This window comes from Aphelocoma coerulescens, chromosome 22 (assembly GCF_041296385.1).
Source record: "Aphelocoma coerulescens isolate FSJ_1873_10779 chromosome 22, UR_Acoe_1.0, whole genome shotgun sequence".
NCBI lineage: Eukaryota > Metazoa > Chordata > Aves > Passeriformes > Corvidae > Aphelocoma > Aphelocoma coerulescens.
The window spans coordinates 557,641-572,898 of NC_091035.1; the positions used below are offsets into that span (position 1 = coordinate 557,641).

At 51.3% G+C, this 15,258-nt stretch overlaps 1 protein-coding gene across 13 annotated transcripts in view; it reads left to right on the forward strand.

The window, feature by feature from the left end:
- AAK1 (AP2 associated kinase 1) overlaps positions 1–15,258 on the forward strand; it is a 72,100-nt gene that overhangs the window by 34,937 nt on the left and 21,905 nt on the right. For 7 of the 13 annotated variants that reach the window (XM_069035450.1, XM_069035454.1, XM_069035461.1 and 4 more), the window contains exons 7-17: positions 950–1,031; positions 2,814–2,946; positions 4,172–4,275; positions 5,189–5,268; positions 6,602–6,756; positions 6,839–7,113; positions 7,305–7,520; positions 10,622–10,845; positions 11,696–11,853; positions 12,210–12,326; positions 14,012–14,107. In XM_069035450.1, coding sequence (XP_068891551.1) covers positions 950–1,031; positions 2,814–2,946; positions 4,172–4,275; positions 5,189–5,268; positions 6,602–6,756; positions 6,839–7,113; positions 7,305–7,520; positions 10,622–10,845; positions 11,696–11,853; positions 12,210–12,326; positions 14,012–14,107 — 1,640 coding nt within the window. The remainder of the gene's footprint in view (positions 1–949; positions 1,032–2,813; positions 2,947–4,171; positions 4,276–5,188; positions 5,269–6,601; positions 6,757–6,838; positions 7,114–7,304; positions 7,521–10,621; positions 10,846–11,695; positions 11,854–12,209; positions 12,327–14,011; positions 14,108–15,258) is intronic. The other 6 variants (XM_069035451.1, XM_069035452.1, XM_069035455.1 and 3 more) reach the window with 1 other exon arrangement.

Sequence of the window (15,258 nt, forward strand, 5' to 3'; positions counted from 1 at the left end):
CTGCCAGCTGCTGCGGCAGCATCTCTGGTGCCCCTTGGTGCTTTTTGGGAAGGGGGGTTCACCTGCAGTTCAGTGAGGCCTGGATCAGGCATGGAGCACACCCCAGGGCCTTGGCCGTGCTTTAGTTTTAACATCACTGCTGCAAACTTGCCACTCCTGTTAATAACAACTTTCTGGCTAGTTAGAAATGTGTACAGATGCCTCTTTTTTGTTGGGATTCAGCTATACCTGCCTGGATTTCCTAGATTTGTTTGACTGGGGTTTTCAGAGTGCTCCTAGTCTGGCTTTGCAGTCCCCTTGGAATGCCCTATTTGTACACTTAAGCCTACAAAACCTTTGCCTTTGCCGATGCTCTCCTGTGGTCAGGGTAAGCAGCAGGCAGAAATGACAGACCTGCTGATAGGAAATCTTGTCAGAAGAGCCTCATAATCTGTGGAGCAGTTTCCAGCTTTTCTGGTTGTTGTTAGGGTGAGGCAGATTTTTGCTGTAGTTTGAGGCACACAGAGACCCTTCCCTTGCTTACAGTGGCTCTGAGCAGGAGTGGAAATCTGCTTTTTAGGAGCCACATATCCAGTTACAGTCTCTGTAATACAGTTGGCCACAGCCCTGCAGTGAGGGCACTGCAGAGGACATTTGATTACTGACCTTGTTAATGCTTTGAATCCTTGAATGTTTCTGTTCTGGTTCTTAAAATGACTGTACAGTTTTGTGGTGAATTCTGTGCTTTAGAAAGGATTGTGGTTACTATTTTGGCTTCCCAGGGCAGTTTGAGGGGTGTTTTATTGTTTGAGGTGTGTAGCAGGTGATGCTGTGCGAAGATTTTTCCGACAGATATCTTTAGCATCCCTTTCCCTAAAATGAATAGGGACAGAGTGAATTTTGAATTATTTGGGAATATGACATACCTGATACACCCCTTTTGAACTCCCTGATCCACCTTCCCCTGCAGGTACACGACGTTATCCTACAGAGCACCAGAGATGGTCAACCTATACAGTGGCAAACTCATCACTACAAAAGCTGACATATGGGTACGTATGGGAACCACTGGGCATCCTCCAGCCAGGCTGCTGCCATTGCCATGGCAGGGAGACGAGGCTGGCCTCGTTTTCTAAGAGCCTGAACAGTTTCTGAATGAAGAGCTCCTCTGATGATGTGTCTGATGAGTTCCTGCTGAGCAGGGAGGCTGGTGGAGAAGACGTGTGTACTCCTCCTGCATGGTTTGCATTTAGAGATAGATGAAACTCCAGGGCTGAAGAAGGAAAATGTGATTTCATATCTTAAGAGTTAAACCATAAAATTCAGGATATTGTGGCTCATTGTGCCTGGGCTGGGTTGTTAGTGTGTGAAATCAAAGTTCTGGTCAGAATTGGGTAGAAACCTGAGAAAATGGCCCTGCCCCCAGCAGCAGCAGTGTGCTGATCCTGTGTAACACAGGGCTGAGTTGTCAAATTGGCCAAAGGCCAAACTTCTGCACTGTTTCTGATGATCAGGGCAATCCTGCTATGCTCTTCATGGTGAGAACAAAATCCAGCTGTGGTAGAATCCAGGCTTGGCTAAGCTGATCAAGGGGGAAAGGCTCCTCTGGGTGGGACAGAGGTGCTGAAGAGTCTCTGCTGTTCCGAGTGCACTGGCAATGCAGCACGTGTTTAAAAGCGTTTAAAATGCTAATTGGGAGCTTGTTTTGTGTTTTTTGGAGTCCTGAGCTAGGAAGTAACATGGCAGAAGCAGAAAAAGAGAGTTTTGATGTATCTCCAATAGTTCTGCATCTACAAGAGGGAGAATTGCTGGTGTGACATCTGCTGAGAGAGTCTCGTGTCCTCAGCGAGCTTGGCTGGCCCTGGGGAAGCAGCAGCTCCTGTGGAAGCAGGTTTCACTGGGGTCTGTAGGATCAGACCAGGGTTGCTGGCCTGGAGGGAGTGGAGAGGGGAGTGGAGCTGTGACAGTGAGAAAGGACAGGGCCTCAAAGGCAGCCAGAGGAGAACCAGGATTTGCACTCCTTCCTGTGGTAGTGTGGAAAGGGGGAGATCCAAAGGCTCTGCTCTTCCTGGCGTGGCAGGAATTCTGTTCCAGTGACACTTGGAGCAGTGTGTGGTGGTGAGCACAGTGGGGCCTCAGCTTCCAGGCCTGTTCCAGTGCTTGTCCTGCTGGCAACCTCTCTTCCTCTTAAATCTTATCAAGGTTATTTTAAACCAGAGTGCAATTTCATTGTGAAACCCTGTGACAAAAGGGATGAGCTGATGATGAGTTTCTTAGGATTAGGAAATGTTTCCTGCCTCCCCCCTCTGAGATCGGGGGAGTGTTTCATAATTAGTCCTTTGTACAAAAACTGTTTTCTTTTGCAATAGGTGGTGGTTCTTGCTGCCAAAAGCAGCGTGGCAGTAGAGGCAAGGGTGGTAGAACCTGGCAGCCTGCAGAATGAGCTGTACTTCCCTGGCATTTATTTATAGCAGTTGAAAGGTTGTTTGAACTTAATCTTAGAAACAGTTTGGGTTTCTCTTTGTCAGAATAGATGTATTAACGATGATGGTTGCCATTTATTTGTGCTGTTACTTTGCTCTTTCCTCCCAGCATGTGGCAGGAAGGCTCTGCCCGTTCGATGGCACGAAGGGCCGCGCTCCGCGGAGCTGATGATGAGCAATCCCCCGGATCAGTGTCTCAGCCTAACGAGGGAGAGCTCTGCATGTGTTTGTCTTCCCCTGCAGCTGTGCCTGTCTCAGGTCCCTCACAGGCTGTTGGTGCAGACCTCCTGCTCCCTGCTGTGCCCTGCTTGCCTCAGTTTGGTGAATCCTTGCCCTGTTCTCTCTCTGCAGGCCCTGGGCTGTTTGCTGTACAAGCTGTGCTACTTCACCCTGCCCTTCGGGGAGAGCCAGGTGGCCATTTGCGATGGCAACTTCACCATTCCAGACAATTCCCGGCACTCCCAGGACATGCACTGCCTCATCCGTGAGTGTCTGGCGGTGCTGTGACCGACTGACAGGCCCAAAACAGCACAGGGGTTTTGCTCTTACATCCCCTGCCCCTACAGTAAAAACATCAGTTTTTCTCTCCTTTCCAGAGGCTTGCTTGCACACAGAGGTGGTTAAAGTGATCTTTCGGTAGCTTAGGAGATCACTCTTGGAGAGATGGTCATGACAAAGAGATTTCTGTTTGGCCAGGCTGGAGTGAGCTCTGTGGAAAGGCAGGAACACAGACAACCGTTTGGTTTGAGTCCTACAGAAACTTGCACAATAAGCCTATTTATGCAGAAACGTATTTCTGCAGTAATAAATCTGTTTGGATAAGGAACTGAAAAGACCACAGTGACTTAGGCTAGTGATAAGAATTCATCTTCTGTGAACTGGGAAACAGAACTGAAATGATTTATAAATATCCCACTGACTAGAGTGAATGTGTAATTAAGTGTACAATGCACTACTCTTGGCAAAGCTGGGGCAGCTCTCTTGTTTCCAGCAAAGCTTTTGATTTTTTTTCTTTCCCTAGCCACAGTCTTGACTCACACAGAGTTGGATGTGTTTGCAGAGCAGGCTGGTATTTTCTTTGCTGATGTGGGGGTATCTGCAGTGGTGCCTGTGGCTGCCCTGTCTTCCTGCCCTGCTGACACACTGGGGCTGGATCAAGGCCTTTTCCTGTGGCTTCACTTGGAGGGGCCCAGTCCCACCCCAGGCTATTCCCTGACCAGGCAGCATTTCCCCTCCTTGCCCCAGAGGCTTCGGTAGCAGCTGCAGGTCACAGCTCTGTTGGAAAATATGTCCTGGTCCATCCTGACTGTCCTGCCCTGTTCTAGCTGAGCCCATGGTCAGTGCAGCCCTGCTGAGCCTGCACTGACCACGTGCTTTGAAGGAGACAGGACACCCTGTTAGCACCTGGTTGTACCAAATGTAGAGTTGTGGAATTGCAAGGGACCTTAAAGCCCATCCAGTGCCACCCCTGCCATGGGCAGGGGCACCTTCCACTATCCCAGGGTGCTCCAAGCCCTGTCCAACCTGGCCCTGGACACTTCCAGGGATCCAGGGGCAGCCTCAGCTTCTCTGGGCACCCTGTGCCAGGGCCTCCCCACCCTTAGGACAAGTAAGTCCTTTGTTGTATCAAGTCTGATGTGCTGCCACAGCTGGCTGCCCTGCATCTGTGTGTCCTGCTGCTCTGATCTCAGCATCTCTGTCTCTTCAAGGGTATATGCTTGAGCCAGACCCCGATAAGAGACCTGACATTTATCAGGTCTCCTACTTTGCATTCAAACTGGCCAAGAAGGACTGCCCGGTGCAGAATGTCCAGGTGAGCACACAGGAGTGGCCTCAGGGGGCTCTGGGAGGGGCTGGGGAGGCAGTTGCTGAATATTGAGCATTTGGCTCAATTCTGTTGGTTGTTCCCCAGTTCTGTAATTAGGAGGGTTTTCTTGTTCGTTTGTAACAGCACAGATTGGTTTGGATTTTTTGGGTCAGGAATCAGGGTTTCTCATGATACTTACTTCTGTTTGTGTCTGATTTACCTCCTCACCCAGTCACCAATGTGAGGCCAACCAGGAGATCTTGTGCATGTGAACATGGAAAATTAGGCCGTGCTTGGGAAACCAATTTGATTTCCAGGCACGCTCATCATAGGATGTGTAATTTGGCCTGCACTTGGGTTTAAACACAACAGTTCTGGGTCTGTTGGCTGGGACTTGGCATTTGAACTGCATCAGACCTTACACAACCATCTGCCCCTTCTTAGTGTGTCTTTAGAGACTTCAGCTGAAAAATAGAGCTGACAATTATTTTCTTATGTTGTTATGGACACCTGTGACAGGCGTTTTATTTTGTTGTTTCTACGTAAATAGAAACTTAGGGTTTTTTCCCCATGTTCAGGTGCTTATTTATGGTCTTTATGAATAAGAGATAGTTTGGGTGTTATTATTCATGTGTTTTTATAGCATCATTAGTAAGTTCTGTCACTACTGTCCCCTGGTTGTCTTTTAAAAATGCCCAGGTTGTGCTGTGGAGCCCTCTTTTCTTCCTTTGTAAAGACCCTTCCAAGCTATGTCTCCCCATGACATGAACTTTGAGGTGTTTGTTATGTGTCCAGCATGAGGAATAATGGCTTTGGGAATTCTCAGGTCTCCTTGTTTTATTGTGATGTTTTTGCACATTATTTCTGACTCGGTTTTCTGCCCTCAAAATACTAAATTGGTTGGTTTTGGGATCTGCAGAACTCTCCAATCCCTGCGAAACTCCCAGACCCAGTTAAAGCAAGTGAAGCTGCTGCAAAGAAGAGTCAGCCAAAGGCCAGGTAACCCCACCTGCTTTTCACTGCCCTCTTTTGTTGCCTGTTGTCTCTGCTGTTCATTAGCAAAGGTGTATTTAGCTGCTTCCTTGGGGACTTGAGTTGCCAAATGGGGACAAACACTGCGGTCCTGGGGTTTCTCCAGTGCCAGGAATAGCCCTGAGCTCGTGGATCTGAAAGGCAGCAGATGCAGATAGTGGGGGAGTTTGTCTGCAGGGAGGTGGGATTTGGGCACTGCTCAGCAGGACTCAGCAGCTCCTCATCCCAAAGGCTCTGCCTGAGAGCAGCACTCGGAGTTCTGGCACTTGGATGAATCCAGTGTGTCCATCAGGGGCATTGGGAGTACCTGAGAGCAGAGTCAGGAGAGAAACTGCAGCTGCTGCAGTGGGCCTGGGATCAGCCCAGAGAACAGGAATCTGCTGAGAAACTGCAGCAGGGTCTGACCCTCGGCACACCATGACCTGCCCCCGTGGGTACTGCACAAAACTGCTGTGATTTCTGCAGGAGTCCTGTCATTTCTTCGTGGGGAAAACACAAAAGCCCAATTGCCTAACCCACTGTAGTGCTGTGGGTTTTCTCTTGCTGCTGCTTGCTCTGCTTGTGGCTCTGTAATTGAGATTTCTTAGTTCTGCTGGACAAACCTGGTCTGAAGTGGGATGTGCCCTGTCTGGCAGCCCCAGGAGTCTGTCCTTGTGTTCATAACTGAGCACGGTTACTCTCCCATTAGTCAGGTTTGTCAGCTACCAGAAACAATCTGGTATCAGGTTTGTTAGTTATCAGGAACAGTTTGGTATCTACAAACCACGGTGCTCACAGAAGGCTGGGGGGGTGGCTGCTCCTCTCTCTTGCTGTGCATTTTTGGAGCTCAGTAAACATTGAGCAGAGATCAGAAGAGTTCAATGACCTGATTCTGGGGTGTACCAAAGTTAAAGTACATCTAAAGATGGCGATTTAGACAACTCTGCCCAAAGGTACCAGCTGCTCATGAGCTGATTTGTGTCCCTCATGTGCTCATTCAGAAGTCTGAGTGGATTCAAGCAATATGTTGTAAGAAATAGTTGAATATAAGTTGAGTGGTTATGACAAGTCCCAGCTGTCCACCAGGAGAAGATGCCACGATTGGCAGAGAAGTCAGAACGACAGTGTTGGATTAATTGTGAATGCATCCAGGAGGTTTCACTGTGCTTGGTGTGTCAGGGTGCTCATGAGTGTTTCACCTTTGTCAGTCACACACAGTTGAAGTGTGTGAGAGTGTTTAATCCTGCTGTGTTTTCTGTGCACCAGCTGCCCAACTTGCAGGCTGTGCTCACTGCCCTTCCTTCTTCTCCTTCCTTAACAGGCTCACAGACCCCATCCCTACGACAGAAACGTCCATAGCACCCCGCCAGAGACCTAAAGCAGGACAGACCCAGCCCAACCCTGGAATTCTGCCCATCCAGCCAGCCCTGACGCCCAGGAAGAGAGCCACAGCCCAGGCAGCCATTCAGCCACAGGGTGAGTGACGTGTCTGTGTGGTCCCTGCACCCTGTGTGCCTCAGGGCAGTGACCTAACATTGGGTTTGGGTTCTTCTCCCAGTTGCAGGCCCGGCTGCCCTGGGCGGTGCCCAGCCCTCGCTCCCTGCCAGCACCCCCCAGCCAAAAGCAGCCCCCCAGCAGCCTCCAGCCCAGCCCCAGGCCAAACCAGCAGCAGCGCCCCAGGCACAGCCCCAGGTCCCCTCGACACAGCCCCAGGCCACCCCTCAGCATCAGCAGCAGCTTTTCCTGAAGCAGCAGCTCCTGCAGCAGCAGCAGCAGCAGCAGCAGCAGGCTGCCTACTTCCAGCAGCAGCAGCAGATGATGCAGGCACAGCAGGTGGGTGTGTGCGCCGGGTTCATCACATCCCCGTCTGCAAGGCTGGAGCTTTGTGTTTGTGGCAAGCTTCCTGTGCTTTTGGGGGGAATGGGTGCAGTTTTTAGGTGTTTCCAGTGTGTCCCCAGTCCTCTAGCAAGATGATGGTTACATCCACCACACCTCAAACCTCTCACCCAGCGGTTGTTTCCCAGTTCCCAGTGATGCAGCAAGGAGCACCCGCGCAGCAGCAGCTGATGCAGAACTACTACCAGCAGCAGCAGCAGCAGCAGCTGATGGCCCAGCAGGCAGCCATGCAGCAGAAGACCACAGCAGCAGCAGCAGCAGCAGCTCAGCAGAAGCAGCAGCCGCCGGCGCAGCCCCAGGCCCAGCCCAGCGCGGCAGCACCGGCGCAGCCGCAGGAGCAGGGGGTGAGGCCCTGGGGGAAGGGATGGGGCACTGGCACTTGGGCTGCTGGCAAATGCTCCTCTGCCAGCTCCTGTGTGCTGGGGACTCCTCAGCTGGCTTTTCAGAGCCACAGAGCCCAGATCACAGGTGCCAGGGGAGGTTGGGGTTGGATCTCAGGAAAATTTCTTCACCCAAAGGGTTGTCCAGCCCTGGCACAGCTGCCCAGGGCAGTGGTGGAGTCCCCATTCCTGGGGGATTTAACAGATATCTGGATGTGGCACTTGGGGACATGGGTTAGTGGTGGCTTTGGTAGATCTGGAGAAATGTTTGGACTTGATGACATTAGAGGCCTTTTCCAACCCAAACAATTCCGTGGTTCTGGGGCCTGATTAGTAATAACTCAGTTACTACTGAGTCACAGATGTCAGGGCTGACCTTGCTGCCTCAGAGATGTGCAGTTGTTTGGGTTTCTCATTCCAGCAGGATGCTGGACTCCGGAATTGTGCTCTGGGTCCATAGAAAGCAGATGAGTAATGGATGAATAGAAAGCAGATGAGGAGATCTAAGTACCTGCTTAATGCAGCTTCTCTCCATCCCCTGTCACGTTGCCATAGAAGACAGGGGAGAAACTCTCTGAAACATTATTTGGACTTTAGACACCAGGATGGGCACCAGGCACCAGAACTACTTTATGTTGCTGCTTGTTTGGAAAACTTTTGTCTGATGCTCAGGGAAAGGCACAAACAGCTTCCTGGTTGTTCCCAGCACTGGGTTAACTTTCTAATAAATGCAGGGGGAAGGAGACTTTTCAAAGGACACTTTTGAAAGCACCGTATCTAAAAATAGATAAATCAATCATCCACTTTACTAATCATCTGAATGTGCACCTAAAATAAATGCTCTTTACTTGATGGAAAATATGTCCGTGTGCAGAGGAACAGGCAGCTGCCCCCAGGGAGGGGCAGGGAGCTGTGCCAGAGGGCCAAAGTGCTCTGCAGGGCTGTGGGAGGAAGCTGTGCCTCTTGCTTCCATTGCTGTGCAGTCCCATCTGCTCTTCCCTGGCTCTGGGAGCTCAGAGGGGTGTCCCTAACTCTGGCTATGTGCTGGGAGTAATCCTGGGCACCAGGCAGGAGGAGGCTGCCAGTGTTTGTGCTGCACCTGGCTGCAGGTGTGCAAAGCAGGCAGTGTCTGATGACAACCCTGGAAGTGTCCAGGGCTGGCTGGGGCGAGTGGCATCCCTGCCCATGGCACAGGGTGGAACTTGGTGACCTTTAAGATCCCTTCCACTGCACACCATCCCATGATTCCATTACTGCAAGGGTACACAACTGTTTGAGTCCAGGCTGAGGGTCCCTTTCTGTGCTGGCTTGTGAGCTGCCAGTTAACTCCCCTCTCCAGTTTCCTTGGAAGTGACCTCAGGAGTTCATTTGACTGATAAACTTGAAAATCCATGAACTGAGCAGTGCTGGGGCAGCTGTTTGCTCTGCTGTCTGAGGTGTCTCAGGGCTGTGCCATATCCCCCCTCTGCTGTTGCGTTTCTAGCCCTGGTTTGGGTGGGGGATACGCTCAGAGCTGTTGTGTTCCTGGACTTTTCCTGTTCTGGTGAATGACCTGGGGCAGGTCAGTTTGTTGGAGTTGGGAGATTTTCAGTATGTGCAGACAGGTTTTGAGTGATGCCCATTATTACTCTGTTCCTTTTAGAGCAGAAATGCCTCAAATGGAGCATTGAATCAAGAGCTTTGCTGTGATTTGCTAGCACAAGAACAGTCTTAATTTTATTAAATCAGCTAGCTTGAAAATGAGCCTTATTCCCCTGGTAGGCTGATCAGAATGGACACATCTGGACATGTTTCTGCTCCTGCAGCAGTCAGGAAGGAAAAACAGTGGTTGGCTCATTTAAAAAATGATAGTGAAGCCTGCTGTCTGCAGAGCAGAGTCTCTGAGCAGAAGACACCTGGCCAGGACCTGTCAAAACCTTTTCACCTTGGGAGATTCCAGCTTAATAAGCTCTGCCTTCATTCCTTTGGCGATTTCGGCGCTGCCCTTTTATCTCTCAGCACCAAATGTCCTGTTCTGCAGTGACCTACATAGGAGCTGGGTGCATGGGGAGCAGGCAGGTCACTGCCTTTCTGCAGTGAGAGAGTTTGCCTGGAATGCCAGAGGAGAAGCATGACAGCTCCCCATTGTTTGCCTTCTCCCACCGGGGTTCAGCACTACACTGGGCATGTAACTGTCTCCTGTTGCCCTCTTAGGTCCTTCCAAGCCCTTCATCTTGGTTGGAAAAGGCCTGGGAACAGGGAGGCAGTGCCCAGGCAGGGGAGGCAACATGCACAGCTTGCTGCTCCTTGTATTCCAGTTTTTCTGTTTTAAATCCAGCAGCAATACCTCCCTGACAGACAGATTGTGAAAAATCACACAATCACAAGTGGTGCTGTTGTTTATCACTACAAAACCATATTTCAAGTATTTATGGGTTTGTGAGTGTAATAGAAGACTAAAGCAATGGAAAAATAAAATCGGTGTGAGGAAACCCTTTGCAGTTTCCAAAGGGTTTGTAGCTGGACTGTCTTGGCTCACACCTAAACCAAATGTGCCTGGTTTTCTCCTCCAAATTTTAATGACAAATGTTGCTCCTGTGGTCCTTGCTTTCTTTTTGTTTCCTTCCCTGTAAGAGAAAGTTTTTTGCTCAAAATTTCTGCACAAGGCCTCCACCCCTTTAGGCATTTGACCTCAGTCACACGTTACCTGCAGGCAGCACTGTCCTTCACCTTCTCCCCCTCCCTTGTCCCTGTGACAAGACTCCTGTGCTCTGCGATCTGAGTTCTGCTGTGGATCTCAGCCTCTCTACCCCTGAGCAGCTTCGAGTCTTTGCCAAGTCCTAATGGAGGTTTTACCTCCAGAGCTGCACCACAGAAGGGGGAGAGAGTCTCTGCCTGTGCAGTAATCCTGCAGAAATACTGCAGAACAGCAAATCCCCCCCGCCACGATGCCTTTGCTTCTCTGGTTTTTCCCCTCTGGACTGTCCCCAGTCCACGACTCGAATGCTGGGTCCTCCAGCAGGAGCTGTTTTCTCCCCGTGGCTGCTGTTCCCAACCAAGGACGCTGTGCTTTTCTCCCCTGGCAGGCACAGGCGAGGCAGCAGCAGCAGCAGCAGGCTCAGGGCACGGCCCCCGCGCAGGGGCAGAAGCTGGGCTCGCTCACCCCGCCGTCCTCGCCCAAGGCGCAGCGCGCGGGGCACCGCCGCATCCTCAGCGACGTCACCCACAGCGCCGTGTTCGGGGTGCCCGCCAGCAAATCCACCCAGCTGCTGCAGGCCGCGGCCGCCGAGGCCAGCCTCAACAAGTCCAAGTGAGTGCCCGGGGTGGGGCAGCCTCAACAAGTCCAAGTGAGTGCCCGGGGTGGGGCAGCCTCAACAAGTCCAAGTGAGTGCCCGGGGTGGGGCAGCCTCAACAAGTCCAAGTGAGTGCCCGGGGTGGGGCAGCCTCAGCAAGTCCAAGTGAGTGCCCGGGGTGGGGCAGCCTCAGCAAGTCCAAGTAGGTGCCCAGGGCCTCGGTGTGGGGTGTGGAGGGAGGGCAGTGTCAGGCTCTGGGAGGTGTTCGATGCAAAGCTCTGAATGAAGGTAGCCACAAAACTCTGAGCTCTGAGTGAGTCTTTGCCTTCAAGAGCTCAGTTTAGGGCTTGGCAGAAAGTGCTGGAAAATCTGACCCAAAGTCCTCATGAGTCCTTTGTGCTCCCAAAAAGCTTTGGTGACCGGGGCCTTCTCTGGCTCACAAAAGCAGTGTCATTCAGCCATAGCCCTGGTTTGCACTGCATTCTCACTGCTTGACATCAGCACTTCCTGAAGGTTGGACATGGTGGTCTTAGAGATCTTCTCCAACCTTAATGGAGCTCCGATTCCCTAGGAGTATTTTCTGGGCCACTTTTCTTGTCTGCAGGCAAGAAGCCTTCCCATGGGCACTGCAGAGAGCTGTTCCCAGTGGGATGCTGGTTTTAACCCCTGGGATGTGGGTGCTCAGCCAGCTGAGGAGCAGATGAGGCTGAGCGCTCCCAGGCTTCCGAGCATGCGACTGCAGTAGCTTACAGTGGATGTTTTAATTGGGAGGTCATTAGAGTGCAGTAGCTTGGACCAGCTGATAGTGCTGGCCAGAGGATTTCAGATGGGTGATTAATGGCTCTTGTTTGGGATGATCACATCCAGATCTGCTTCCACCACGCCCTCGGGCTCGCCAAGGACCTCGCAGCAGAATGTCTACAACCCCCCCGACGTGTCCACGTGGAACCCCTTTGATGATGACAACTTCTCCAAGCTCACAGCTGAGGAGCTGCTGAACAAGGACTTTGCAAAGCTGGGGGACGGTAGGTCCGTGGGGTGCTTTCACACCTGCCTGCTCTGGAAAGGGAAGATGCCACGGAATGGGGATGCTTTTGGGCAGGGACTGCCTGCGTGCCCCATATTATTCCAGTCCTCTGGCTGAATCCTTCCAGTTTCTTTCTGTTTGCAATTCAGTGGTGCCTCAAAGGCAGAGGCTGCTTTTGACAGTGCCCCTGCTCAGGTGCCTGTGGAAGCCACAGTTTAAACTCTGCTTCATCCGCAAGTTGGGATTTGCGGGAAGGGACTTAAGTCACACAGTGGAACAGTGTCCTAAAAATACAGATAAGCAGCCTACTTTCAGAATAGAAGTTTTTCCCCTAATTCTGGGTCTGTATTCCAGGGAAAGCTCCAGAAAAGGCAGGCAGTTCTACAGAGAACTTGATCCCAGGTTTCCAGCCGGCTGCGCCCGCAGCCCAGGCAGATGCGTTTGGTGGCTCTTCCTTCACTGCTGGGCCAGGTGAGTGTGAACATGAACAACGTGGAATGGCAGCTCCTGGTCATAAACTCTTTGAAAGGGAACGAAAACTGATACAAACTGAGCTGGGCCTTGGCACTGGGAACTGCAGGGAGTAGGGTTGGCACTTCAGGAGAGGAGGTGTCTTGGGAAGGTACAAAGGATGCATTCCCTTGCCACAGTTGGGTGGCAGAGACAGGACACCGTGTGGAGGCAGAGGTGAGCGAGGAAACGGAGCCCTTTAAGTTCCCAAGGAAGCTCCTTAGTGTGTAGAAGCTCCATGGAGCTCGTAACGAGGAGTAAATAAAACCTGATGTGTGCAGTGAGGAAACTGGCTTGGAGGAGTTGGTCAGACCTGCTGGTCTGTTTGGAGGAGCAGGGGAGCAGGGATAACGATGTCTCTGCTGCAGAGTGAGGACAGCAGGGATGAGTGAGCAGGGAAGGTCCTCGGAGGAGAGCACGGTTATTCTCATAACCAACGTGCTAAGTGATGAAGGCAGTAAGCTCTGCTCTGGCTGGGCTCTGTGGCTCCAGAGTCCTTGGCTGGTCTGAGGAGTTTCTCTGCAGAAGCCTCTGCCTGTGGGGCCTTGTCTGGTGTCTCCTTTGGTCCTTGTGTCCCAAGGTTTTGCTGTGAGCAGCCCCTTCTATGCCAAAACCCCTTAGTGAGTGCTGCTGCTCATTTCTAATCCTTCAGCATCAGTTCTCACTGAGTGCAGCACAGCCCTGCCAAGCACAGTGGTGGAAAGCTGCTTCCAGGAGCTCCAAATGCCAGGGATCCTCCTCCCCCTGCCTTGTGCAGCCACTGTTGTTGGTGACAAATGCACCTGGTTGATGCCTCCCCACAGAAGCAAAACAGCTGTTGGTGAGAGGAGTCTGGGAAGAGACTGAAGAATCCTTTGTGGGGCAAGGAGTGACAAATCCTTTTATGCTTATTTCTGTTTATAAAAGGAGATTTCGAGGAGCTTATAACTGAGCTTGGTATGTTGGTTCTTACCTGAGAATTAAGGAGTTGAAGTCCCTGATACAGGAGTGCTCCTGAGGATCTGCTTTCTGAGTTTGTCCAGCTGTGAGCAGTTCATGGTGTTCCATCAGCCTTTGTGGATGATGTTGAGCAGCACCTTCTGCAAAGCCTGAGGAGCATCTGTGTGCCCTGGGCTCTGTGGTTGCTGTACCATGGTCAGTTCTTGCAGTGTCTGTCTTTAAAATGTGCCCCTTGACTTTCCAGTCCTGGGATTTGGCACAGGAAGGTGTCTTGGAAATCTTGGTGCTGGGCTGGGCACTTCCAGCCCTTCTTTCTTTCCTCAGAGGCAGGAGCCTGTCCCAGCCTGGCTGGTGCAAGATGCTGCATCTTTTATTGCAGACACAGAGGCCCCACACGGGCTGTGTGTCCTTCATGAGGCCTTTCACCTTTTGTGCTGCTGTGAAGGGAGATAACAGCTCTTCCCTGCCAGGAAATGTTCTGAGGTCTGTGGGTTAAATTGTGTTGGAGAGCTACATGGTAGCAGTAGTTTGGTTTTGTTTGTTTTTTTATTCTCTTTAGTAGCAGTGCACACTTGGTCAGAGTGTGCCTGTGTGTGGTTGTCAGGCTGGAGCTGGGGCTGTGCCTGTGCTGGGGTTTTGCTTTGTGCTTTCTCCTTTCCTCTTCTCTGTTCACTCTGCCTTTTCTTTCCTTTCCTCTTCTCTACCAGCTGAAAAAACGAAAGACATTCTGAGTTTGGACTCTAGCCCTCCTCTTCTGACTGTGCCTGATCCTTTCATTCCTCTCCCGTTATCCGACACGCCAGGTAACCAGAGCTGAGGGCTGGAGGGGGGCAGAGTCTTGGGCTTTGTTTTGTCCTCTTAATCTCCTGGTTCTGTTTGTAGGCACACCTGAAATCCTGGGCACTGCCAGGCTCTGCTGAGCTCACTGGCAGCGGGGATGTGAGAGCTTGGTTTTCATGGTGGAGCCTGGGGTTATCTCATTGTTTGTAATGCCAAAAATGTTGGTGTCTTTAAAGAATCAGCATTCAAAGCCAAAAATTATTGGAGGGCTGGAGCACCTCTCCTAGGAAGGAAAGCTGAGAGAGTTGGAGTTGTTCAACCCAGAGCAGAGAAGGCTCTGGGGAGAGCTCAGAGCCCCTGGCAGGGCCTAAAGGGGTTCCAGGAGAGCTGGACAGGGACTGGGGACAAGGGATGGAGGGACAGGACACATCTATCCCCCACTGCCAGGGGGATAGATGGGATACTGGGAAGGAATTGTTCCCTGTAGGGTGGTGAGGCCCTGGAATTTCCCAGAGCAGCTGTGGCTGTCCCTGGATCCCTGGCAGTGTCCCAGGCCAGGTTGGATGGGCTTGGAGCAACCTGGGACAGTGGAAGGTGTCCCTGTCCGTGGCAGGGGTGGCACTGGATGGGCTTTAAGGTCCCTTCCAACCCAAACCATTCCAGGATTCTATGAGAAATAATCCCCAGGTAATTAATTACCTGTTCTGGCTTAAGCTGTTTTCAAATTGTCTCCAGCTTTGAAATTGTAGGTTTTATTATTTGTTAATCTTTCTTTCCTGTAAGAGTCAGTGTTCCTTTGGCTTCCAAAGTCTGTTGCAAATTTGAGCATCTTGTGAAGCACAAGTTACATGTGACCTTTTCTGATTTGGCAAGAGTTTCTAGTGCAGTTGGTGCTATTTCATTTACTTTGCAGTGCTGCTTCTAAGCCCTTTCCTCTGTGCACATTTCTGACTGCAGCAGCCAACACTTTTTAGCACAAGATTATGTAAGTGCTTAGGAGCTTATTTGCAAATTGGTGGGATTTGGAAAATGGGAATGTTTTTGTCTTGGAGCCTCTCAGCCCTCTGGTGAATGTGTGTGACAGGTCCCATGTCAGGGAGCCCCAGAGCACCACTGCAGCTCCCATCCTTGTCCTGAGCCCAGGCTCTGGATCAGTAATGGTTTGGAAGACCCA